Source organism: Oryctolagus cuniculus, chromosome 12 (genome assembly GCF_051225735.1).
Source record: "Oryctolagus cuniculus isolate XC-2025 breed Fujian yellow rabbit chromosome 12, ASM5122573v1, whole genome shotgun sequence".
Lineage (NCBI taxonomy): Eukaryota > Metazoa > Chordata > Mammalia > Lagomorpha > Leporidae > Oryctolagus > Oryctolagus cuniculus.
Window position 1 is genome coordinate 11,585,837 of NC_142878.1, and position 27,040 is coordinate 11,612,876.

The window sequence follows — 27,040 nt, forward strand, 5'->3', positions numbered from 1 at the left end:
AGACACAACCCTGTCGTGTGTACTGCGCCACCTCCCTGTCCCAGCAGGCTCATCACAGGTCGTCTGGGGCTCCTGGGCTGCAGACACGCCGGCCTCTGTTACTCCCCTCTGCCCTGCGGTGCCTCCCTGGGCTCCAGCATTGCAGCCTCCAGGCCCAGCCTTCCCATACTGCCTGCCTTTGGGGAGTGTCCCCAGGTCACGTCCATCTCGCTTGTGCTCCTGGGTGAGGCTCGCAGGAGCGTCCCACCCCTTCTACTCCCTCACAGGCTGATGAGGGGCAGGTGAGCTTGCAAATGCCCCAAAGAGAGTTATGAACAGGTATGGTGGCTTTGTTCACACAGCTCTGCTGGGTTGTTCCAGTGACCCAAACACCCAAACATGAGATAAATCCGTCAGCTGCCCACACACCCCGATGTTGAGGTCGGGCACTAACGGGGCTTCCAGGATCCTCCCTCGGATGCAGCACCAGCTGAGTGCAATGACTGATGGAAGTGATCTGATTGGCGGTCTGTTCCCAGGGGTCCGTCACCGCAGGGGTGTTTTGTGTGATAAACCGTGATCTGCCACAGAGGAAGCGGTTTCCCATTTATATTCATGAACGCCGAACCTGATTGTGTGATTATGAAATAATTCCTTGCAAGTTTTGAGGTGTTGGGACAAAGCACAGTCTTCCCCGACATAGCGAGGTGTTGGTTCCAGGATCCCCTGTGGACAGAAATCCTAGGGTGCTCAAGTCCCTTCAACGGTGCGGGGAATCGTCTGCATCTAGGCTGTGCACATCCTCCCTTGCCCTGTCAATCATCATCTCTCGGTGACTGACGATACCTTGGACAATGTAATGCTAGGTAAGTAGTTGCTGTCTGCATTGATTAGGGGACAATGACAAGGAAATAAGTCTGCACCTGTCCCATCCAGACACAATTGTTTTCTCAACTCTGCAACTGCTTGATTCCATGGGTGCAGAGCCTGCAGGTCCCAAGGGTGGGCTCCCTCTCTGGAGAGCTGGCTTCTGGCTGGTTGGTGACAGCAGAGGGACACTGCTCAAGCGAAGATCAGGCTCACAAGTCCAGAGGCCACGGTTCTGACCTGGCCCTGGCTGTTTGCCCAACAGTATCCCATGATGTAAACGTGGTGACTACTTGGTTCTAGTATAGCTCTTGGAAGGAGAGAAGAAACCACCACATGGCCCATAAGTTATTATTTGCTTTAAGGAGTTGATTGGACCCTAAACCCCAGGGGCCCTTCTGGAAGTCCATTTGGCCCATTTGTGGGGGTAGACAGCGTGATCTCTCCGTGGGTGCACTCTTGGTGCCCAACACTGTCTTAGCCAGGAAGCAGGCCTGTGAACCAAGCTGTTCTGATCGGGCCTCTTCTCCAGGACCTGGAATCTGCAGGAGGGAGACCGATGGGAGGGGAAGGCCTCCACCCACCAGCTGCACCTGCAGGAGGTGGGGCGTGTTTCAGACCAAGCACGTGCCCTTGGCTGCTACTGCCTGGAGGATCCCTTCCATGGCATCGGTTCATGCGTGTGCATCTTTGACAAGTGATACTTTGTTGAAAGCCATGTATTTGTTTCTAGATTTTAAAATTTACTGACACAAAGTAATTCTTACCCCTCTCATTTTTTAAAATCCCCTCTGCACTTACATGCACGTCCCCTTCCAATGCCTAAAGCTCTCAGGAACATTAAGTCTGCCCAGCTCCTGCAAACACATCTGGGATTCAAGAGCGACAGCCAAGGGGCTCGGCAGCCTCCGTGGCAAGTGTGTCTGCCCCAGTTGCTCTGGCACAGGTCCAGCTGGCAGAGTAGCCCTGGTCTTTGTGCCGGTCAGCTTTGGTTATGAGACTTCATGCTTCTGAGAGTCCGGGTTTGCTCTTAAAAGGACTCCACCTTTCATCTCTAATGCAACCATTTATTTACAATTTCCTCAATATTGTTTGATTTAGGTCATAGTCATTTTTTTATGTGCTGTAAGATTGTAATAGATGAATGCCTATGAAAGTGGCATCTTTTATTATGTAAACTATCATTTTCTCACTGAGTTGAAGTATCTTTTTTTCATCTATTAAGTTTCTGTAGGTAATTGGATCTGTTTCTGAAACTGCCCTATCTCACTAATCTCTCTATTTTTAAGCAGTTATCTTAATGTTTTATTATAGCATCTTAATTTTAATTGAGAGACAGCAAGAGCTCCCATTCACTGGTTCACTCCCCAGATGTGTTCAACAGCTGGGACTAGACTGGGGCTGAAGCCGGAGCTGGGGAGTCAGTGCAGGTCTCCCGTGTGGGTGGAACAGACCCAGCAGCCTGCGCCAGCACCTCTGCCTCCCAGGGTCTGCATTAGCAGGAAGATGGAGTCGGGAGCCAGAGCCAGGACCCGAACCAGGCACGTCGATGTGCGACTCGGGCGTCTCTAGCACTAGGCTGAATGCTCACTCCTGCTCACGGCATCTTGGTGCGAAGTTTGCTGTCCTTCCCATCAGGATCCTTTTTTCAGAGCTCCCTGGGTAATTCTTGCACGTGTAATTATTATTATTCCGGAAGGTCTTTAATGCTGTCCAGTTGCATTCATTGCTCGGGGGTTCTGATGGGCTTACCAGTGTGTGAATGTGAAGTCCTTGGGAAGGGACCCATTGCAAGGCTTTCCATTTTGCATCAGGGTCCTAAGTTGTGGCAAAACTCCAGCTAGTTTTCACGTAGAAGGAATTATTTTAGGACCCCCAGTAGCTCAGAGGGCCTCCGGGGAACTAACACGGAGCTTACGAAGTCAGGAGGGAGTGATGCCTCACATCAAATCGAAGGTCAGCTTTGAGGGAGCCCCCGTCATCGTGCTGGGCCGAGACCTGGGTGACAGCTTGTGGCCGACCCTGGCTCAGGACCCTGCTCCCAGAACCTCCGCTCCTTGCCTCTCTCGGGTGGGAAGTGTCTGCTCCTCAGCACCTGCCCCTTGTGACCCAAACCCCATCAGGACTGGTGCAGGTGTGCTCCGTGGGTGGGGCCAGGCTGCCTGCCTGTTCCCTTGCACCAGGCAGGCTGGGGAAACTGCTTCTGGAGAAGGCAGAGTTTCCCAGACGGGGGTTCTCCAAACCAAGGAGGGGGCGCATGGGTGGTGGTTGGCCAAGCAGAAGGACCCAGCCTGCTTCCCTGACGTCCTACCCTTTACTAACATCTCACACGTAACTACACACGCATCGCGTATTTTCATGTTTAACCTTCCCCTGAGGATTTTGTACTTACTGTTACTGCAAACAGAAAATCCCGTCCTTTTTTGTTTTAAGTGGTTATTACTTGGCCGGCGCCGCGGCTCACTAGGCTAATCCTCCGCCTAGCGGCGCCGGCACACCGGGTTCTAGTCCCGGTCGGGGCGCCGGATTCTGTCCCGGTTGCCCCTCTTCCAGGCCAGCCCTCTGCTGTGGCCAGGGAGTGCAGTGGAGGATGGCCCAGGTGCTTGGGCCCTGCACCCCATGGGAGACCAGGAAAAGCACCTGGCTCCTGGCTCCTGCCATCGGATCAGCGCGGTGCGCCGGCCGCAGCGCGCCGGCCGCGGCGGCCATTGGAGGGTGAACCAACGGCAAAGGAAGACCTTTCTCTCTGTCTCTCTCTCTCACTGTCCACTCTGCCTGTCAAAAAAAAATAAAAAAAAAAAAAGTGGTTATTACTAGACTGTATTTATTATAATTAGTCTAACGAGTACTCCTATTAATTCTAGTCGTTTTTCAGTATAGTCTCTTAGGTTGTTTAGATCTTCACTCCATTTGAAAATAATGAAAGTTTTGTCTTTGCCAATATTTATACAGTTTTTGATATTTTCTTATTTGAGTGCATTAGCTACAGCCCCCCAAACAGTATTGGATCAGGCTGATGGCCATGGAGAGCTCTGTCCTGTCCCTGAGCTTCCTGGAATTGTCTTCAGGGTTTCTCTAGTTACAATGATGTTTGCTTCTCATTGGTGGTGAAAGTCTTAGTTGGTTTAAGTAGTTTTCGCCTATTTTGTTAAGATTTTTAAAAACTTATTTGAAAGGCAGACTGCAGAGGGAGAGACACACATGCACACAGGAGTCTTCTATCTGCTGGTTCACTCCTTACGTGGCCGTAGCAGTCAGGGCTGGGCCAGACCGAAGCCAGGAGCCTGGAACTCTATCCGGGTCTCCCTCCCACATGGGCTCAGCGTCCCCAATACCTGGCCAGTCGTTTGCTGCTTCCCCAGGGGCTGCCTGCTGCAATGTGGCATCTACCACCGAGGCTGCTGCTGCGTCATGAGTTCCTGGTCCTGTTTTCAGGACAGGCCCTAGGACAGTGCAGCTGAGGACTGAGAAACACAGCACGGATTGCTGCCAATCCTGGATTCCACACCTCAAACTCCGCAACGTTATTAACACATGGAGTCCCTTTCTTGATGATGTTTCGACTCGGATTGTGTAGTTTGCCATGAAGAGTAATTTTAATGTTGTCTTGGAATAGAATTCCCTTGCTATAACATCGGATTCCATTACCTAGTATTTTGCTTAGAATATTTCCTTAAATTTTTTTTGACAGGCAGAGTTAGAGAGAGAGAGAGAGAAAGGTCTTCCTTTTCTGTTGGTTCACCCCCCAAATGGCCGCTATGGCCGGTGCACTGCAGCCAGTGTGCTGCACCGATCCAAAGCCAGGAGCCAGGCACTTCCTCCTGGTCTCCCATGCAGGTGCAGGGCCCAAGCATTTGGGCCATCCTCTACTGCCTTCCCGGGCCACAGCAGAGAGCTGGACTGGAAGAGGAGTAACCGGGACAGAATCCAGCGCCCCAACCAGGACTAGAACCCGAGGTGCTGGCTCCGCAGGCAGAGGATTAGCAAAGTGAACCATGGAGCCGGCCCCTTTAAAATTTTTAAAACACACTCATGCATTCATCCATTGAAAGGCAGAGAGACTGGGAGAGATCTCCCATCTGCTGGTGCCTACAATGGCTGAGGCTGAGCCAGGCTGATGTTGAAAGCCAGGAACTCAATCCCACTGCCTCCCTGGGTGTGCATTAGGAAGCTGGGATTCAAACCCAGCACTCCAGTGTGGGACACAGGCATGCTAGGCAGTATCAACCACGTTGACAAACACCTGCCCCTCTACTTTTTGGTTGAAAGGGGAAACTAGCTTTTGGGTTTTTTATTTTGAAGGGAAGAGTGCTGTCTTTTTCACAGTTAAGATTGTGTTAGCTTCATCAAGACAACTGGGGTGTTTTCTTCCTCGTGATCTGAAATTACGTAAAGACATAGAAACTATCTTTTATCTTTTCATCAAAGATAAAAAAAAAAGTAAACTCAGCTTGAAATACCATTTGGGGTTTTCCTATCTCTTTTATGGTTATTTGTCTTTAGGTTTTCTACATTTTTTCTCTGTAGTTTAATCGTTTATATTGTCGTAGGAAATTACTCATGTCCCTTTAGTTTTTTTAAATGTGTAATCTCTCACATGTCTATATTTATAGCTCCTCTCTCATTCCTAATGTTGCTGCTTTAGATTTCCTTTAAAAAAAATCAATCCCTCCAGGGGTTTGTCAATTTCATTGGTATGTTCCAGAATCAGTTTTGGGTTTATTCAGCCTAATATCTGTATTTCATTCATTTCACCCTTTATGTTTGTTGAATGTCTTTTTTCTGTTGTCTCTTAGTTTGTTTTTGTTCTTTTCTTCCTTTGTTTTACATTTTATTTCTCTTCAGTTGAGCCTGTATGTTTTTTTAAAGACTACAAAACACCTACAGGAAAATGCACAAAACAAGCGTGTGTGGCTGTGTGCTGTAGCACAAGGCCAGTCTCCGTGTGGCTCCACCGCTGTGAAAGAGAAGCAGCCACAGCACCCCGGGGCCTCCTGTGCACTCCCTTTCTTCACCTCTCCGTTTGCACTGAAGATAATCGCCGCCCTAACTTGTGATGTCAATAGCTTTGCTTTCCTTTAGAGTTGCACCCACTGTGCACGCCTCCCTGAATACTCCATTGAGTTTTATCTGGCTTTTCTTTAATTCAGTGAAATGGAGACATGTCATATTTATTCTTTTGTGTCTGGCTTTTGTACTCAACGTTACAGTGTGCAATTTGTTCGTGTTTCACGTGGCTGTGGTTCCTCCGCTTTTGTTGTTTAGAAGCTTATCCATTCATGCTATTGTTGGTGGACTTCAAGTTCTTTACTGTTTGAGGCTGTATTGAGTCATGTCACCATGAGCGCTCCAGTTTATAGTTTTTGTTACCACTGCACAAGTTTCTGCTGAGTGTTTTCATAGAATTGGAGGATCTGTTGGGAATTACTGGACTGGGTAGTGACAGTTGAGTGTCCCTCATCTGAAAAGCTTGGTACTAGAAGTGTTTCAGGGGCTGGCACCATGGCTTACTTGGTTAATCCTCCCCCTGCGGTGCAGGCATCCCATATGGGCGCTGGGTTCTAGTCCCAGTTGCTGCTTTTCCAGTCCAGCTCTCTGCTCTGGCCTGAGAAGACAGTAGAGGGTGGCCCAAGTGCTTGGGCCCCTGCACCACATAGGAGACCAGGAAGAAGCACTGGCTGACCATAATCCCATCTTTTTTTTCTGGTGATAGATTTTTTTTCTTTTATTTAGTAAATATAAATTTCCAAAGTACAGTTTATGGATTACAATGCCCCCCCCATAATATCCCTCCCACTCGCACCCCTCCCATCTCCCGCTCCCTCTCCCCTTCCATTCACATCAAGATTCAATTTCAATTCACTTTATATACAGAAGATCGATTTAGTATATATTAAGATTTCATCAGTTTGCACCCACACAGAAACACAAAGTGTAAAATACTGTTTCAGTACTAGTTATAGCATTACTTCACACTGGACAACACATTAAGGACAGATCCCACATGAGGAGTAAGTACACAGTGACTCCTGTTGTTGACTTAACAATTTGACACTCTTGTCTATGGTGTCAGTAATCTCCCTAGGCTCTAGTCATGAGTTGCTAAGGCTATGGAAGCCTTTTGAGTTCGCTGACTTCGATCTTATTCCAGCAGGGTCATAGTCAAAGTGGAATTTCTCTCCTCCCTTCAGAGAAATGTACCTCCTCCTTTGATGGCCCCATTCTTTCCACTGGGATCTCACTCGCAGAGATCTTTCATTTAGGTCTTCTTCTTCTTTTTTTTTTTTTCCAGAGTGTCTTGGCTTTCCATGCCTAAAATACTCTCATGGGCTCTTCAGCCATATCTGAATGCCTTAAGGGCTTATTCTGAGGCCAGAGTGCTATTTAGGACATCTGCCATTCTATGAGTCTGCTGTGTATCCTGCTTCCCATGTTGGATCGTTTTCTCCCTTTTTGATTCTATCACTTAGTATTAGCAGACACTAGTCTTGTTTGTGTGATCACTTTGACTCTTGGACCTATCAGTGTGATCAATTGTGAACTGAAATTGATCACTTGGACTAGTGAGATGGCATTGGTACATGCCACCTTGATGTGATTGTATTGGAATCCCCTGGCACGTTTCTAACTCCACCATTTGGGGCAAGTCCAATTGAGCATGTCCCAAATTGTACATCTCCTCCCTCTCTTATTCCCATTCTTATATTTAACAGGGATCACTTTTCAGTTAAAATTTAAACACCTAAGAATAATTGTGTGTTAATTACAGAGTTCAACCAATAGTACTAGAACAAAACAAAGAAAAAATACGAAAATGGATAAAGTATTACATTGTACATCAACAATCAGGACAAGAGCTGATCAAGTCACTGTTTCTCATAGTGTCCATTTAAAAGATTTCTTTTATTTATTTGAAAGACAGTCAGAGAGAGGTCCTCCATCTGCTGGTTCACTCCCCAGATAGTTGCAATGGATGGAGCTGTGCCGATTCAAAGCCAGGAACTAGCAGCTTCTTCCGGGTCTCCCACATGGATGCAGGGGCCCAAGGACTTGGGCCATCTTCTACTGCCTTCCCAGGCCATAGTAGAGAGCTATATCTAAAGAGGAGCAGCTGGGACTAGAACCAGCACCCATATGGGATGCCAGCATTTCAGGCCAGGATGTTAACCCACTGCACCACAGCACTGGCCCCTTATGTAATCCCATTTGTGAATTTTGGCTTTAATTGCTTGTGTCTCTGGAGAGTTTTCCAAGAAGTCTTTGCCTGTGCCAATGTCTTGCAGGGATTCCCCAATGTTCTCTAATAATTTGATGGTGTCAGGTCATAGATTTAGATCTTTAATCCATGTCGAGTGGACTTTTGTGTAAGGTGTAAGGTAGGGGTCTTGCTTCATTCTTCTGCATGTGGAAATCCAGTTTCCCCAGCACCATTTGTTGAACAGACTGTCCTAGCTCCAGGGATTGGTTTTAGCTCCTTGGTCAAAAAAGTTGGTTGTAGATGTTTGGATTGATTTCTGGTGTTTCTATTCTGTTCCATTGGTCTCTCCATCTGTTTTTGTACCAGTACCAGGATGTTTTGTTTATAACTGCCTTGTAGTATGTCTTAAAAGCTGGTATTGTGATGCCTCTGGCTTTGTTTTTGTTGTATAAGATTGCTTTAGCTATTCAAGGTTTCCTGTGTTTCCATATGAATTTCAGCATCATTTTTTCTAGAGCTGAGAAGAATGTCTTTGGTATTTTGATTGATATTTCATTGAATCTGTAAATTGCTTTCCGAAGAATGGGCATTTTGATGATATTGATTCTTCCAATCCATGAACATGGAAGATTTTTCCATTTTTTGTATCTTCTTCTATTTCTTTAATGTTTTGTAATTCTCATCATACAGATCTTTGACGTCCTTTGTTAAATTTATTCCAAGGTATTTGATTGTTTTTATGTCTATTGTGAATGGGATCGATCTTAGAAGTTCATTCTCAGCCTTGGCATTGTCTGTGTATACATTGTTGTGTATTGATTTTATATCCTGCTACTTTTCCAAACTCTTCTGAGAGTTCCAATAGTTTCTTAATGGAGTCTTTTGGATCCCCTATATATAAAATCATGTCATCTGCAACTAGGGATATTTTGACTACCTCCTTCCCAATTTGTATCCCTTTTATTTATTTTTCTTGCCTAATGGCTCTGGCTAAAACTTCCAGGACTATATTGAATAGCAATGGTGAGAGTGGGCATCCTTGTCTGGTACTGGATCTCAGTGGGAATGCTTCCAACTTTTCCCCCACTTGATACAACACTGACTGTGGGTTTGTCATAAATTGCCTTCCGTTGAGGAATATTCCTTCTATACCCAATTTGCTTAGAGTTTTCATCATGAGAAGGTGTTGTATTTTCTCAAATGCTTTCTGTGCATCTATTGAGATAATCATATGGTTTTTGTTCTTCAGTTTGTAAATGTGATGTCTCACATTTATTTGCAAACGTTGAACCATCTGTGTATCCCAGGGTTAAATCCTGCTTGGTCTGGGGAATGATCTTTCTGACGTGTTGTTGGATTCAGCTGACTAGAATTTTGTTGAGGATTTTCGCGTCTATGTTCATCAGAGAAATTGTAGTTCTCTTTCTCAGTTGCATCTTTTCCATGTTTAGAAATTAAGGTGATGCTGGATTCATAGAAAAAAATTGGGAGAATTCCTTCATTTTCAATTGTTTTAAATAACTTGAGAAGAATTGGAGTTAGCTCTTCTTTAAATGTCTGGTAGAATTCATCAGTGAAGCAATCTGGTCCTGGACTTTTCTTTGTTGGGAATGTCTATTACTGATTCAATTTCCATCTTGATTGTGGGTCTGTTTAGGTTTTCTCTGTCTTCATGGCTCAATTTAGGTTGGTTGTATGTGTCTAGGAATCTATTAATTACTTCTAGGCTTTCCATTTTTTTAGCATACAGCTCTTTGTAGTAATTTCTGATGATTCTCTTTAGGTGTATATATGGTATCTGCTGTTACATTTCCTTTTTCATCTCTAATTTTATTGATTTGAGCCTTTTCTCTCTCTCTTTTTTTTAGGCCAATGATGTGTCAATGTTGTTTATTTTTTCAATAAAAGCCAGCTCTTCGTTTTGCTGATCTTTTGTATTTTTGGGGGGGTTTCAATTTTGTTGATTTCTTCTCTAATTTTAATTATTTCTTTTCTCCTTCTAATTTCAGGTTTGGTTTATTGTTTTTCTAGATCCTTGAGATGCATTGATAGCTCATTTATTTGGTGCCTTTCCAATTTCTCGATGTAGGTACCAGTTGCTCTAAACTTTCCTCTTAACCCTGCTTTTGCTGTATTCCATAAAATTTTATATGTTGTGTCGTTATCTTCATTTCCAGAAAATTTTTTATTTCTCTTTTCATTTCTTCTATGACCCACTGTTCATTCAGGAGCATGTTGTTCAGTCTCCATGTGTTTGCATAGGTTCTAGAGATTCCTGAGTTGTTGATTGCCAGCATCATTCCATTGTGGTAGGAGAATATGCATGGTTAGATTTCTATTTTTTTGAATTTGCTAAGACTCACTTTATGGCCTAGCATGTGGTCTATCCTAGAGAAAGTTGCATGCACGGGTGAGAAGAATGTGTGTTCTGCATCTGTAGGTTGAAGAGTTCTGTAGCTATCTGTTAGGTACATTTGGTTTATAGTGTGGATTAACTCTAAGCTGTTTCCTTGCTTTTTTCTGTCTGGTTAATCTGTCCATTACTTAAAGTGGGATATTGAATTCCCCCATACTATTGTATTTGATTCTACCTCTCCCTTTAGATCTCTTAACAATTCTTTTAAATAGCTAGGTGCCCTGTAATTGGGTGCATATACATTTATAATAATTACATCTTCCTGTTGAATTGGTCCCTTGATCATTATATAGTGCCCTTCTTTGTCTCTTTTAACAGTTTTTAACAGTTAAAGGCTATTTTGTCTGATATTAGGATGGCTACGCCACCTCTTTTTTGGTTTCTGTTAGCATGGAATATCTTTCTCCATCCTTTCACTTTCAGTCTGCATGCATCTTTGTTGGTGGGATGTGTTTCTTGTAGGCAGCAAAAAGGTGGGTTTTGTTTTTTTAATTCATTCAGCCGGTCTGTGTCTTTTAACTTGAGAGTTGAAGCCAGCTACACATTCAAGGTGACTATTGATAAGAAACGAGTTTGACAGTTTTCCAAAAATATTCTTATTTTTTACTTTGGATTTCCTTTGTGCTTCTACTGGGAGATTTTCTTCCTTTACTTTCTTTCGTAGTGATAGCCATGTTTCTGTGTGCAGCATATTCTTAAGCATCTTTTGCAGGGCTGGATGAGTGGTGACAAATTCTTTCAATTTCTGTTTGTTATGGAAGGTCTTTATTTCACCTTCAATCATAAATGAGAGCTTTGCAAGGTATAGTATTCTGGATTGACAGTTTTTTTCTCTTAAGACTTAGAATATAGCTCACCATTCTTTCTTAGCCTGTGGTGTTTCTATTGAGAAGTCTGTGAGTCTAATTGGAGATACTCTGAAATTAATCTGGTGTTTCTCTTGTGCACATTTTAGAATCTTTTCTTTATGTTTTATGGTGGTGAATTTGATTACAGTGTGTCATAGTGAAGATCTTTCCTGGTCATGTCTATTAGTTCTATGTGCTTCATGTACTTGGATGTCTCTTTCCTTCTCCAAACCTGGGAAGTTTACTGCTGGTATTTCACTAAAATGCCTTCTAATCCTTTCTCTTTCCACACCTTCAGGAACTTCTAGAACCCATATGTTGGGTTGTTTGATAATATCCTGTAGATTACCACAGTAATTTTTAGTTTTCTAATTTCTTCTTTTTTTGTCTGTTTAATTTCCTGTGCTTTGCCTTCTAAGTCAGATAGTTTTTTTCTGCTTCACTGATTCTGTTGTTAAAAATTTCCACTGCATTTTTTATTTGTTCTATCAGATTCTTCATTTCCACAATTTCATTTTAATTTCTCTAAGATCTAAATTTCGTGGGAGAAATTTTCTTTCAAGTTATGTACAGATTTCATTAGTTCATGCATTTGCTTCTGATTATTTCTATGTAATATTATTAATTTTTTTAATTCTCCTTCTGGCATTTCTTCAATTTCATCATCTTCACATTCAATATTGAAGTGCTGTGTTCTTTGGGGGCGTCATGTTGTCTTCCTTATTCTTGTTTCTTGAATTGGTGTTTGTTATTTGGCATTTGTGGAGATACTTGTTGGTTTCTTCTTTGTTTTTTCCACTGTGGTGGCTTTATCTTTATACTATGCCTCTGTAGATTATTGGAGTGTCTGCTTTCAGTGAGTACCTAGAGGCATGTGGTAGGTGTGGCCAGGGAGCTCTGTTCAGTTCTCCAGGGTGAAGGGCATGTCTAAGGTGACACACCAGGTTTGGCTTGGTAAATCTCCTCTGGTGTTTTTTTTTTGTTTGTTTGTTTGTTTGTTTGTTTTTTTAACCAGCAATGTCCCTTAACAGGTAACCAGGGAGCCCTGAGTGTGTGGAGCCTCCCACAGTGACTGTGCAAAGTCCCAGCCACACTGTGGGTCCTCCCACACAGCCTCAGTGTTTTCACAGTCCTGGCTCACAAGCCTCCCACAGTCACGAGCACCCAGCCCCCGTCAGTTCTCCCCACCAGACTCAGAGTCCCCACTCGGCTGGTTGCTGTGCGTGGACACGAGCTGCCACAGCTATGTCCAAAATGACACCTGCTCTCAATTGGCTTGTTACAGGACACTGTTGCAGGGAGATTGGGGAGAGAGAAACGAGCCCCTCCTTTCTTTTTCTCCTCCAGTTTTGTGGGTACACTATCCCCATGGGGCTCCAAGCCAGATTCCCTCTAGGCTCTTCCTGTGGCTTTATCGCCAGTGGCTTGGGCTGCTGCAGTCTGGTCTCACCTCACCCTCCAACGCTGGTGTGTAGGCTCTTGGTTGCTGGAGTCCCAGGTTGTTTGCATCCACGCCCTCCATGTAGGTCCACTGTGTCCCTCTAATCTGCTTAGAATTTCCTCTGCTGTTTCTCCCTAGCTCTTCCCTGAGACTGCACTCTTTCCACTTTTTTTTTTTTTTAACTGTCTTCTAGACTAGAGCAGTGAGCTCCCTCCCTACTCTGCCATCTTAATCCCCCTGCTAATTTGCCAAGTTTTAAAATGCAGTCTTGTCCTAGATACTTTGTTTCTGGGCATTTTAAAATTAGGAACTCAGTTTCCTGAATAACAATAGGGCTTTCACCGCAGGACTCTGTATAAGGGGTAACATGAACAAGCTACAGAACCCAGCCTAACAACGCAGATAAAGGGGATTAGCTTCTCAAAAAACCACAAACTGCTGTAGTAACCACAAACCGAGACAGATTGTTCCGGTAGGATGAGCTTGAGTTCACAGTGGCGGGATTTTTCTGATAGACATTTGCACATTGAGATAACTGCAGTGAAGCATTTTGTATGTTATTGTAAAGTGGGACACTTCCTAGTTTAAGTAAAATCATTTGCCTCCTGTCATTTGCCCTTCTAAAAACCCGGTGTACGTTTTTGCATCTAGGACTCTGTTTTCCTTGTGTGTTTTTGTTTCTTTAGACAGAGGGAGAGGGTGAGTTCCCATCTGCTGGTTCACTCCTTCCGTACCTGCAGTGGCTGAGCCAGGTCCCCAGTCCAGGTCCCCAGAGGGGTGATGGGGGCCCCAGCACCGAGCCATCCCTGCTGCCTCTCGGAGAGAGCGTCAGCGGGAAGGAGGCGTCGGCAGCTGGGACATTCTCAGCATCGCCTTTGCCACTGGGCCAGGTGCCCACCCCTTAATTTTTTATTTTAAATCCACTTTGTTCTCAAAGCCGGACTATGTCCCGTGTTCTCATTGTCATGGAGAGTGCCGTATTCCCTTTGTCTAAAATACTTTCCAAGTATTTGTCTAAAATACTTGGAAAGTATTTCTGTCCTCGCATGGATTTTAATTTTTCAGGGCGTCGTGTTTGATCAGCACGTACCAAACGTCTCCTGCCGGCTGGCATGGTGAGCACTGTGATGCCTGCGGCTGAATACAAGGAGGGTCCAGCAGAGGCAGGGTGGGAGAGCCAGGCCAGGCCTGGGGGATGGAGCGGGAGCTGGGTCTTGACAGATGAGTAGGAGTTTGATAAGCCAGTGAAGTGAGACAGGGAATTTCTAACCGTAGGGGAAGAATAATTGGAGGTGCCGTGTGCATATAAACAAGTAGGAGTGATTTTTCAGGGTCTTTTTTTTTTTTAAATCTCTGTCATTCATCTGAGTTTTTCTGTGACTTCTAGCTTAGCTATCTGCAAATGCTCTTTGTATTTTGTAAAATAGAATTTGAAGTCTTCTTGATGGGGTTCTCCCCGGCCTTGCTAAACAGAAATCGTTTCTGCTTTGTTCCTTAATGATAAGGAACACGCTCTGAACCGTGTCGCTGCAGCGCGAGGCCGAGCGCCCACTAACCGTGAGGTCTGTGTGTGTTCTCCGTCCAGATCAAGTTCGACAGCGTGGAGGTGTGCGTCTGCTGTGAGCTGCAGCACCAGTCGTCGGGCTGCAGCAACCTCGGGGAGACGCTCAAGCTGAACCCGCTGCAGGAGAACTGCGACGCCGTGCGGCTGACCTTGAAGGTGACCCCTCTGGGCGCGCGCATGCCTCCGGGGCCTCGCAGGAGGATTTATTAGTAGACATCCCTTTCAGCTCGTAATTCATCGGAGAAGGTGCAGTGCGAGGGGTGGGGGTGGGAGAGCTTCTTGAGCCTTCTGAAGGTGTGGCTTTCCTGGATGGGATTCCATTTTTACCATTTCATTTTCCTGCTAAGTAGGCTCTGAGCGGTTGAAAAGGGTCTTTGCAAACGAGGCTGTGATGCATTGCACCGCTTCTCCGACAGACAGGTTTGCAATAGCATCAGGGAACAAGGGGGTATTTATTTTCCTTTTTAAAAGGTATTTGGACAAAGAAACCTTAAAATCTCCTGCAGCAATCGATTCTCAGGGAAAAGCGTTCGATGTTTTTTTAAAAATGACGTGAGACAATTGTTTATATTATTCCTCCTTAAAAAAATCATTTCAAGTTTTTTTAAGTTCCTGAAAACCAAAATTAGCCACTTAAACATACACGTGAACAGTTAGCCCAGTTCTGGGGGAAAACTGTGCTGGGACTTTTTGAAAAGACACCGGCATGACCAAAGGAACTCTTATCCAGTAGTAGAACTGTGTTTCCGGTATGGAGGGAGCTCTTGAATGGGTGTTGGGAATTGAGGACCCCCTGGAAGCTGGAGATAAAGGGGCGTGGCCCTCTGGAATTGCACACCCCTGAGTTGTCTCCCCTGAGCAGACAGGACCGATTGGCAAGCAGGTGAAACCCCAGAAAACAGTTTCTAATGTCCATGGCGGGGAGGGCTCAGCCCCCAGCACCTGCCTTTTCCCATGGAGCAATGGTCCATGTTCAGGGGTCTCAGCAGCCCTGCTGAGGGACAAACCCAGAAATGCAGAAGTCCTCCAGGGCCTGTTACGGTGCTAACCGCCTCTAGCTGTCTCGTGGGGCGTGTTTTTGCTGGGGCCTACACGGGGTCAGTGCCCACAGCCCACGTGGTCCCCGAGCACCCTCGGAGAGGTGTGCACAGCCTTCCTCACCCCGAGGAAGTCTGACAGCTGCTCAGTCACCTCTTCCACGGGGCCGTTTTCTTTCCTTACAGCAGCCCTCCCCTTATCCACTCTGGCCTTTCCAGTTCCGTTAGCCCACAGTCAGCGGCACTCTGAAAATACTGGACGGGAAGTTCCAGAGAGAAAGTTTGTAAATGTGAAATAGATTGTTCTATTTGTTGCTTTCACTACCATTCATTAGTGTTCATCTCTCACTGTGCCTGGTTTATAAATTAAACTGTCCCAGGTATGTATGCGTAGGACAAAACGCGGGATAGGTAGGGTTTGGTTCTCCGTGGTTTCAGATACGCACTGGACTGGGGTGTCTTGGAGGGCCTCCCCTTGGGTAAAGGGATGGGTCTGTGTTTACCAAACAGAGCAAGACAGTGGATGGTGATGATGACAGTGCAGCCACTCAGTCCTTGGAAAAGCTCACAGATCCACCAGGGCACCTTACGACTCTGGAGCCACTGCGTGTGGGATGCAGTGGAGGTTGTGAGAGGCCTCCCGCCCCTGCTTGTTGGGGTGGGGTATTTCCCACGCTCCCCCGAGGCCTGCGCTTCTCCCTGACGCCTGGACTCAGTGCCACCTAGGAACCGATTCCAGACACTGCTGTTTCTAAGGGTGCAGACTCGGGTGAGGGTGCTTGGTGACCTGTGGTCTCGCCCTTCCCCACACTGTAAGTGCTGGACAAGAAAACCTGTTGGAAGAGGGTAGCCACAATGGCACAAAGACGAAGACGTTGGAGGGAAGGTGTCCCAGTCAAGACGGGGGGCCGTGGCTGAATGGCTCAACCCAGCTGCCAAGGACAATGGTAAGAGTTGAGGCAGAAGGGAGACTACACCAAACCTCTCATCAGTGTGTGTACCAGAGCTCGGGACTGTCGCAGCTGTGGCATGCGGCTGAAGGAAGCGGGATTATGGTTGAGGGGGAGTCCAGTCCAGTGGTGTGGAAGCAGCAGCAGTGGCTTAGCTGTTAGGGGAGGGGGCAGCTTGTCTCTGCCCCCTGAGCATCTGTGCAGGAGGCGGTGGCCCTGGAGGGCAGGGTGCTGAGTTCATCTGAGGTCAGGAAGACGGGCACTTTTGCAAGTGAGCGTCTGTTCATTGCCGCCCTCCGGCCTTCTTGTGCTGCGCAGTTGTCTTGGCTATCCTGGTTCCTTTGCATTTCCACACAGGTTTTAGAATTGGCTTCTCTTTTTTGAAAGGCAGAGTTAGAGAAGAGGAGATACAGAGGGGGAGAGAGATCTTCCATCTGCTGGTTCATTCCCCAAATGGCCACATGGGCCAGGGCTGGGGCAGGCTGAAGCCAGGAACCTGGTGCTTTTTCCAGGTCTCCCACATGGGTGCTGGGGCCCAAGCACTTGGGCCATCCTCTACAGCTTTCCCAGGCACACGAGCAGGGAGCTGGATCGGAAGTGGAGCAGCCGGATATGGAACTGCTGCCCCTTTGGGATGCAGGCATCGAAGGTGGAGGTGAACCCTGCTATGCCACAACATCATCTCCAAGACTCAGCTTCTCAATTTCTGTGAAAACCCAGCTGGTACTGTGATGGAGAGTACATGGAATCTGCACATTATTTTGACTAGAATTAGCATAGTCACAGTATAGGCTCCATTTATTTATGTCTTTTGCTTCACCAACAGTTCTTTTTTATCACCAGTGTTGTGTAGTTTTCAGTACATAGATCTTAACATATTTTGTAATGTGTATTTTTAACTTATTTTACATTTATTGGTGTTATTTTAATGGTACTTTAAAATTGTCTCTTGGTCATAAGTAGGCTATAAAAGTTGATCTAGGTAAACTCACTGATTTATTTTAGTAGCTCTTTTGCATATTCTTTTTTTAAAAGATTTATTTATTTATTTGAAAGTCAGAGTTACAGAGAGAGAGGAGAAGCGAGAGGGGCAGGTGTCTTCCATCCTATGGTTCACTCCCCAATTGGTTGCAAAGGACAGAACTGTGCCAATCCGAAGCCAGGAGCCGGGAGCTTCTTCCAGGTCTCCCACATGAGTGCAGAGGTCAAAAGACTTGGGCCATCTTCTACTGCTTTCCCAGGCCATAGCAGAGACTGGATTGGAAGTGGAGCAGCCCGGTCTTGAACTGGTGCCTGTATGGGATGCCAGCGCTTTAGGCCAGGGCATTAACCCGCTGCGCCACAGCGCTGGCCCCCTTTTATATATTCTTGTGGATTTTTACTTAGATAATCGTGTGATAAGCAAATACAGGCAATTTTATATCTTCATTCCATAGTACTCAAGTGTAGAAACAGAGAACCAAAAAGAGACAGAGACCATTAGATACAGATGCATGAAAGTTATTTATTAGAGGAATTGGCTCCCATGTTTAAGGAGACGGCGATGCCCCCTCATCTGCTGTGCACAGACTGGAGACCTTTGGATGCTGTGGTGTGGTTCAGTCCAGGTCTGAACGCCTGAGAATCAGGGGCTTGTGGTGCAGCTTGCAGGCCAAGGTCAAAGGCCTGGAAGCCTGGCGTGGGAGCCCCTGGTGTGAGTCCCAGAGTCGAACGCGTTGAGAGCCTGGAGCTGATCTGCGGGGGAGGGAGAGCAATCATGTTCCAGCTCTAGGAGAGAGGGGAAACCTAACCCACCCTCTTTTTGTTCTCTCTGGGCTCCCAGCCAATTGCATGGTGTCTGCCCTCCTTGGGGGGACGGTGCCTGCCTTCCCGCTCATCCACCAGCTCACACATCCATGTCCTCTGGAAGCATCCAGACACACCCAGAAATTATGTGTTACCAGTTCTCCAGTAAGGTGGTACTTGAAATTAGCCATCACACATTCTAGTCTGTGTGCCTCTGAGTTCTTTTTTATTTATTTATTTATTTATTTGAAAGAGTTTTAGAGAGAAAAGGGAGGAAGGAGGGAGAGGGGGAGAGAGAGATTGAGGTCTCCCACCCACTTCACTTCCCAGATGGCTACAACAGCTGGGACTGGGCCAGGCCACAGCCAGGAGTCGGGAGCTTCTTCCAGGTCTCCCACATGAGTAGCAGAGCTCAATCACTTGGGTCGTCTTCGGCTGCTTTCCCGTGTCATTAGCGTGGAGCTGGATCGGAAGTGGAGCAGCCGGGACTTGAACCAGCGCCCATACAGGATGCAGGCGTTGCAGGTGGCTTCTTTACCCGCTATGCCACAGCGCCAGCCCCACCCCCACCACTGACTGGAACCTCAGGCACAGTGTTGAAGAGGTATGGAGAGAGCATACCTTCGTGTCCTGTTCCTGATTTTAGGGATTAATTGTACTAAGAACTGTAGGTTTTTCATAGATGCCCATTATCAGGTTGTGGAAGTTCGTTGAGTTTCTACTGTAATAGATGTTGGATTTTGTCAGGGTCTTTCTCTGCATCTGCTTAGCTGTTCCTACACAAAGTCAGCCTAATAGTTTCTCCCTTTTAGGTATGTGGTGGTCATTAGCACTGTTTTAAAGTATTTCTAGGGGCCGGCACCGTGGGGCACTAGGTTAATCCTCCGCCTGTGGCGCCGGTATCCCATATGGGCGCTGGTTCTAGTCCCGGTTGCTCCTCTTCCAGTCCAGCTCTCTGCTGTGGCCCGGGAAGGCAGCGGAGGATGGTCCAAGTGCTTGGGCCCCTGTATCCGCTTGGGAGACCAGGAAGAAACACCTGGCTCCTGGCTTTGGATCGGCGTAGCTCTGTCCGTTGTGGCCATTTGGGGAGTGAACCAACAGAAGGAAGACCTTTCTCTCTGTCTCTCCCTGTCTCTCTCTGTAACTCTACCTCTCAAAGTATTTTTTAAAAAAAATTTCTAACGCTGCACTCTCCCCTCACATACTAAGGTGGTACTTCCTAGCCCCCTTGTGGTTGCCGAAGGCCATGTGAACAAAACCTCTCCGTACTTCTCCCACACTGGAGTATCTGCTATGGTGTGAGAGTATGCAGAGCTGTGTTTCTCTGTGGCGCAGTAACTGGCAAATCATAGACGGTGGCTGCACCCCCAGCCTGAGGCACTGCAATGAGCAGGCTGTGACTCCCACGTGGGATGCGTAGTGCGGATAAATAGACTTCGGTGGCTGTGACCCGCTGGGGTTTGGAGGATGCTTGTAACCACGTCATAACCTAGCCCAGCCCCTCTGGTGGGAGGCCCAGGTATCGACGGTGTTTTCCAGTGATCAAGGCCTTTGCCTTTGCTATGTGTGTCTTGGTGCCGATCAGTCTCCATCGGTTTCCATGTATACAGTGTATCCTTTGGCCCGAGACTTTGCATCTTGCCCCGTTTCAGCAAAGCTGCCTGGAGCCACGTACTGGAATTGATTTCTGTTCTGAGGGAATGGTGCGCTTCTCTGTTCACTTTCATCTCTCTCCTAAGCGCTTTCCTCTCATGTTTGGACTCCGACTTTCCAGCCCCTTTTGCGCAGTTTCTGCAAAGCTTCTCTTCCTAGCTGTGCTGACCTTGGTGACTTAGAGTTGACTTCAAAAAGTCTGTGGGAAGATGAAGTTAAAAGATAAGTTTATTTGGTACAAACTTTTTTTTGAAATCCTTGCACAGTTTTTTTTTTTTTTTCTTTTTTAAAGCACCTGAACTTTTGAAGACCCCTCAGGCTGCCTTTTCCTCCCTGCTCTCTCTCTCTGTGACTTTGGACTTGGCAGCTCCCTGGCCCTGTCACTTATTCCTCGAGCCCTCCTAGCTCTGGTTTTAGCTCGGAGGTAACAGCAGCCTTCTCGGATGGAGCCTTGGGAAGGTTGTACAGCTTTTCGGATCTGTTCTCTGGGAGGCGTGGCTACGTCAAGCTTCCAAGAAGCTCCCTAACCCTTCACCGCCAACTTGGGCATCATGCGCTATTTCAACAGGCTCCAGCTGACGTGAGATTCTCTGCCTCCTGCTCTTAATTATAAATACTTCTTCCTCTTGAGAGTCATGTAGATCTGAGTGCCATATTATCTAGTTTTCTCATAATTTGTGGTACATTTTTAATATCATTGCTCTTTTTTTAGATTTATTTATTTATTTGAAAGGCAGAGTTTAAGAGGGAGGGAGGGAGGAAGGAAGAGAGGTCTTCCATTTGCTGATTCACTCCCCAAATGGCTGCAATAGCCAGAGCTGGGATGATCCAAAGCCTGGAGCCAGGAGTTTCTTCTGGGTCTCCCATGCGGGGGCAGGGGCCCAAGGACAAGGGCCATCTTCTTCTTCTTCTTCTTCTTCTTCTTTTTTTTTTTTTTGACAGGCAGAGTTAGACAGAGAGAGACAGGTCTTCGTTCTGTTGGTTCACCCCCCAAATGGCCACTATGGCAGGCACCCTGCGCCGATCTGAAGCCAGGAGCCAGCTGCTTCCTCCTGGCTCCCATGCGGGTGCAGGGCCCAAGGACTTGGGCCATCCTCCACTGCCTTCCCAGGCCACAGCAGAGAGCTGCAGTGGAAGAAGAGCAACCGGGACAGAATTCGGCGCCCCAACCGGGACTAGAACCCGGGGTACCAGTGCTACAGGCAGAGGATTAGCCTAGTGAGCCGTGGTGCTGGCCTGGGCCATCTTCTATTGCTTTCCCAGGCCATATCAGGGAGCTGGATCAGAAGTAGAGCATCCAGGACTCAAACTGGCGCCCCTATGGGATGCTGGCACTGCAGGGGGCGGCTTTACCCACTACGCCACCGTGCCGGCCCCTGATCATTGCTCTTGACCAGTCTTCTGAGTCACACAGAACTTGACAGCTTCCCCTGAAGCAAGGGGTCTTCCACAGGGACTTGGGGCTGCTTCTCTGCTCTTGAGGGTCTTGGACCCCAGAAGGAACGCAGGTGGTGGGGAATGGAGTCACCGTGGGAAAGGGCTGCTCTACCCCGGTGTCTGGTTTCCACGAGAGCTCCTCCTCACCAGTGCAAGGTGTTCTTGACACTTAGGGAAGAAGGAACTAAGAGGAACGTTCCTTTGATTCGCTTCTCTTGCCTGCTGTTTTTGGGTTGGCAATTAGAGTGAGTTCATTGATCTTTTCCGTCGTTTAATTTGAGGCTCTATTTATCTGATTAGTAACACTCCACATCTAAATTTCCATATTAAATTATGGATTATCCATACTTGGTATCTAATGAAGTCAATTTATGTTAAGGAAATCCCATATAATTGGCTTGGGAATCAGAGCTCTTTGATTTTCGTTGTGTTTAAACCTCATTAAGTCAGTTCCAGTTCACCTAACTGCTTACTCATGGTGCCGCCACCCTCCCTGCCTCCTGGGCTCACCTCTGACACCTGCAGAGGGAAAGCAGAAGCCCATCCTCATGGCTGATGAGGAAGAGGAGGGTCTTTCCACAAGTTCACGGTAACTGGGATGTAAAGGGAAATGTATTTGGATACACAGAATTTTTGAAGTCCATGCATATTATTTACGGAATATGTATTTTCTTGACATTTTTAAAAATATTTCATAGGTATGGAGTTCAGAATTTTTTTTGCCCACAAATTCATCTTTTTTTCTTTTTTTAAATATTTATTTGAAAGTCAGAAAGTTACATAGAAAGAGAGAGAGGTCTTCCATCCGCTGGTTCACTCCCCAGTTGGCCGCAACAGCTGGAGCTGCGCTGATCTGAAGCCAGAAGCCAGGAGCTTCTTCTAGGTCTCCCAAGTGCCTGGGCCATCTTCCACTTCTTCCCCAGGCCATAGCAGAGAGCTGGATCAAAGTGGAGCAGCCAGGACTCGAACCAGCGCCCACATGGGATGCCGGCACTGTAGGCGGCAGCTTTACCCACTACGCCATAGTGCTGGCCCCACAAATTCATCTTTTCATTCCATATTTTCCACGTGTTTTTGACATTCCCTAGGGTATTTGGAATCAAGAAGATGAGGCAGATACTGCTTTTCTCATCCAGCAGGTGGTCGTTTGGCTGTGTGGAGCCCCTGCCCCTCTCCATCTCTTTTCTGACCTTCGTAACTGACCCCACTCCTGATTCTCTTGTTCTTTCCCATGGAAGCCCAGGAGGGCAGCCAAGGCTCTCTCTGGAGGCGGGTGATGGTCTCTTAACTGTAAGGCCACATGCCATGGTTAGGTTTTCTGCTCCACTCTTGTAGGGGTGAGGGCAGAGGGCATGGAAGGACCCAGAGCTTCGCTGTGCCACGCAGAGATCTACCCAGGTGCAGGGACAGAGGGTCGGAGCCTCCGGTTGTCCAGCTGTCATCGTGGGGGTAAGAAGACTGCAGCCACTGGGTCAGACACTGGGTCAGGTGTCTCCGTCCAGGTCCCTGTGTGAGTCCTGGTAATGGCAGGGGTCCTGTGGGCATCTCGGCCTTGCCCCCTGCTGATGACCGGGACTGGCTGTGGGCATCTCGCTGTCAGCAGTCAGGAGATGGGTGCACCCTGGGTTTTCATACCTGCCTCCCCGAAGGCCTTGGCCGTCGAGATCACTGTTGCTGAAAGAACAGGCCCGCACGTCCCCTCCCTCGATGAAAGGGTGTGCGCTTTTATAAGATAAAATGGCAACATGCTGAAAGACTTCTCTGAAGTTTGGGCGTTGAAGGTCTCCTATGCCAAGTCCGACCCAGCACAAGATTGTGACATATTTTCTGATCAGTATTAACAGACTTTTTGAAAAAGTCACAGAAGTGAGAATTGTTAATTTCTGGAAGAAGCTTCCCACAGGCTGCCACTGTGTCTGTTCCACTTCAGGTCTTTGTGAAATGTTCAAGAATGTCACTGTTTTTACTAGAGTGACCTAATCCAGATTCAGAGCAGAGCCAAAGACTGTTTTTTGTTTCATGGACCTAGCTTAATTTATTGAGCCCCAGTAAACCAAATTACACAGAGAAAGTTTATCAGTAGGCAAGGAGAGAAAAGTTTCCCAAGAAATCAATTGTTATTGAGTCTATGTGCTTTCTTATCTTAAAGATGTTTTATCTTTGTGTTTAAGAAAGTCGAAGTAATAAGGGAGAAAAGGCACTTGCCTAAAAATCCTAGAGACTGAAAAATAAATGCTTTGTTTAATCTTGAGTGAATCTTAACCATGCTAAAGAAATAATGATTTTGAGAATAGGTGGATGGCCAACATTTTGTGATAAAGCGTGCCATATTTGCAGTGTGAAATACCATATGCACACATTACACGCACGACTTGCAAGGCAGAGATACAGCTGCATGTACAATCACCTTACATGCACGTGTACACACGTGTGTACACACACACCATGTAACATACATACTGCATACATAGCTACCTCGTATACACATGTGTACACACGCACTAGATAGCACACACAGTGCACGCACACCCACCACACGTGCACATGTACACACACACTTGATAGCATACACAGTGCACACACATACACACCACACGTGCACATGTACACACACACTAGATAGCATACACAGTGCACGCACACCCACCACACGTGCACATGTACACACGCACCAGATAGCATACACAGTGCACACACACCCACCACACATGCACATGTACACACACACCAGATAGCACACACAGTGCACACACAGCTACCACACATGCACATGTACACACACACTAGATAGCATACACAGTGCACGCACACCCACCACACGTGCACATGTACACACACACCAGATAGCATACACAATGCACGCACACCCACCACACGTGCACATGTACACACACACCAGATAGCATACACAGTGCACGCACACCCACCACACGTGCACATGTACACACACACTAGATAGCATACACAGTGCACACACACCCACCACACGTGCACATGTACACACGCACTAGATAGCATACACAGTGCACACACACCCACCACACGTGCACATGTACACACACACTAGATAGCATACACAGTGCACGCACACCCACCACACGTGCACATGTACACACATACACACCAGATAGCATACACAGTGCACACACGCCCACCACACATGCACATTACACACACATACACACCAGATAGCATACATCACACATGTGCATGCACACACACACACACACACTCTTGTCACTCTGTGCATACTCCTGCTAGACGCAACTTTTCTGTTTTTGGAAGGGGGCAGCCATGCAGAGCAAGGCAGAAGGGTCCTATCTTCATAAGGTTAAGGAAAATCACCCCTGCGTCCAAAAGGGGGACGCTGACCGATGCTCATCCATCCCTCTGGCTGGCTGGGATGCGGCCAGAGATGAGGAGGCTGTCGGGTTCCTGCTGTCCTGGTTGCATTAACAACCATGCACCTCATGTTAGGGAGTGTCAACAAATACCCGCCTCTCCAGACCACTGGGCACGACGCATCCCGGTGGGAGAAGTGGTGCCCACGTGTCGCTGACAGTATCTCCACTCCTGGTTTCCTCCTGTCTCTGTCTGGTTCTGATCCACTTTCCCCTGTGGCTGGGATACTGCGCTGGTCTGAAGTCCGTACTCTGAATCCATTTAGTGTGAGCAGAGTCACCCACCCATTAAAATGGTCCCACAGGACAGCTGTTCTACTAATGACCTGTGTGTGCCCGCTGAGTTAACACTTGTGCAGGACGTTCAGATTAGCATATTTAGTAACAGATTCACACCAGTGCCATCGTCTTCCCATCTTAGGCAGAGTGGAGAGACTCAGGGTGTGGCCTTGCTGGCCTGGCGCTCAGGATGCCAGTGCCCTGGGCCTGGTGTAGGTGCACACAGCCCTAACGTGCAGTCAGGAGAGTGAGAGGGTAGGTCCAGGAGGAGCCCGCTCACTGCTGGGGTCAGGGTGTTTTCCAGGGTGCCAGGCCCTTGCCTTTGTCTCCCCGGGGTGGGTCTTTTCCCCAGGCCTCCTTCCTTTTGCAGGGAAGACTCATGGTTCCAGGGAGATGGTCCATGCAGAGACCAGCGTCTCCTGCCCCTACACCTCCTGTCTGCAAAACTTGGCTCGCGCACCCCAGCACGGTGGTCCTCTCTTGCGGTCGCCCCCTGACTGCCCTGTGGGTACCTGCCAGCTCTCCAGCCAGGGCCTCCTCCTCTGTGACTTGCCTCTCCAGCTTCCCTTCTGCCAAAAATGGGAAACAACCAAGCGCGTTTCTCATCACGGCCTTTCAGAAGGACACCATGGACGTCACTTGTGCTGGGACTGCTTCCCCACACACCAGCAGGTTCCCCAGCAGGCACCTGCTAGGACTTCTCCAATCCAGTCCTCTGCTCACACTGTCTACATGGGGTGGCCTCAGACCCTACAGGTTAAGGGTTCAGCCCCCAAGACTCCCCCAGCTTCAGATGCCGGCCACTGTCGTGGATCTCGTAACTCCTTATACTTTATCTTCATGTAAGAATGATCCCAAATTATAATCCTGCATTTGCTTGCCTTTTACAAGTAACACCTGCCCTCCTTAATATTGTAAGCTCAGTGTGGGCAGGTACCTCTTGGGCTAACTGTGGCTACAGCTTGTCTCTCTCACACACACATACGTAAACACACATGCACACACATATATACACATGCACACACATACATGCACATACACACTCCTACCTACCTCCCACCCAGGTTGGTGGCTGCCTGGAACCTCTCCTGGGCAGAATTTTTCCGGAGCCACTGATGAGGGAGATGTAGTGATATGGCAGGGTCCAGGGCAGCCAGGTGGGGAGATGTCAGAACTCAAATGGCGCCTTGCCACACAGGTGGGCCCTTCTTCTCCCCATGGCAGGGAGCCACAGTCTTTGGCATGTTCAGATAAGGACCACAAGGGGACCGGCGCCGTGGCTCACTTGGCTAATCCTCCACCTGCGGCGCTGGCACCCCAGGTTCTAGTCCCGGTTGCTCCTCTTCCAGTCCAGCTCTCTGCTGTGGCCCGGGAGGGCAGTGGAGGATGTCCCAAGTGCTTGGGCCCTGCACCCGCATGGGAGACCAGGAGGAAGCACCTGGCTCTTGGCTTCAGATTGGCACAGCACCGGCTGTAGCGGCCATTAGGGGAGTGAACCAATGGAAGGAAGACCTTTCTCTCTGTCTCTCTCTCTCACTGTCTAACTCTACCTGGCAAAAAAAAAAAAAAAAAAACCAAAACAAACAAACAAAAAAAACAACAGATAAGGACCACAAAGAGATAGCCCCTTCCCTTTCTCAGGCCACAGGATCTCTGCAACTTGGGGCACAGTCTTGGTTTCAGGGTCTCAGAAAAGAGTTCTCCTTGGGGTGAACAGCAGCTCCCTGGTTTGTCTGGGACGGTCCCAGGTTAAGTAGTAATGGAACCCAATTTCACTGTGATGTCCCAAGAAGTAAGGGACTCCGGCAGGGACTCCGATGTCTCCCAGGGAGAAAGCTGTGCCGATGACTCATAGCCACCCGTGGAAGACCACGTGGAGCCCAGTCTTGGGGATGAGGGATAATTTTTAAAGCGCTGAGTTGTTTTCAGGGCTGTGAATCAGTATCAGAACAGACAGAGAATCATGGAATGACGGGACCACTGCAACACACGCCTCAAAGCCGTGGGAAGGAAACCAAGCACAGAATCCCCCCCAAGTCGAAATGAGGCGATACGTGCACGTTCTTGTGTGCCCGTGGTAAACACGTGCACGTTCTTGTGTGTCCGTGGTACTTCAAGGCCGTTCAGAGCTTCTGTGACAGAGGAAGCGGGCAAGGAAGGGAAGGATAAAAGCCAAGACAAGGGA

General features: G+C 47.5%; 1 protein-coding gene across 1 annotated transcript in view; it reads left to right on the forward strand.

Moving 5' to 3' along the window:
• The window catches only part of ENTREP2 (endosomal transmembrane epsin interactor 2), a 384,436-nt gene that overhangs the window by 302,319 nt on the left and 55,077 nt on the right, over positions 1-27,040 (forward strand). The window contains exon 4 of the mRNA XM_070053528.2: positions 14,335-14,469. Coding sequence (XP_069909629.1) covers positions 14,335-14,469 — 135 coding nt within the window. The remainder of the gene's footprint in view (positions 1-14,334; positions 14,470-27,040) is intronic.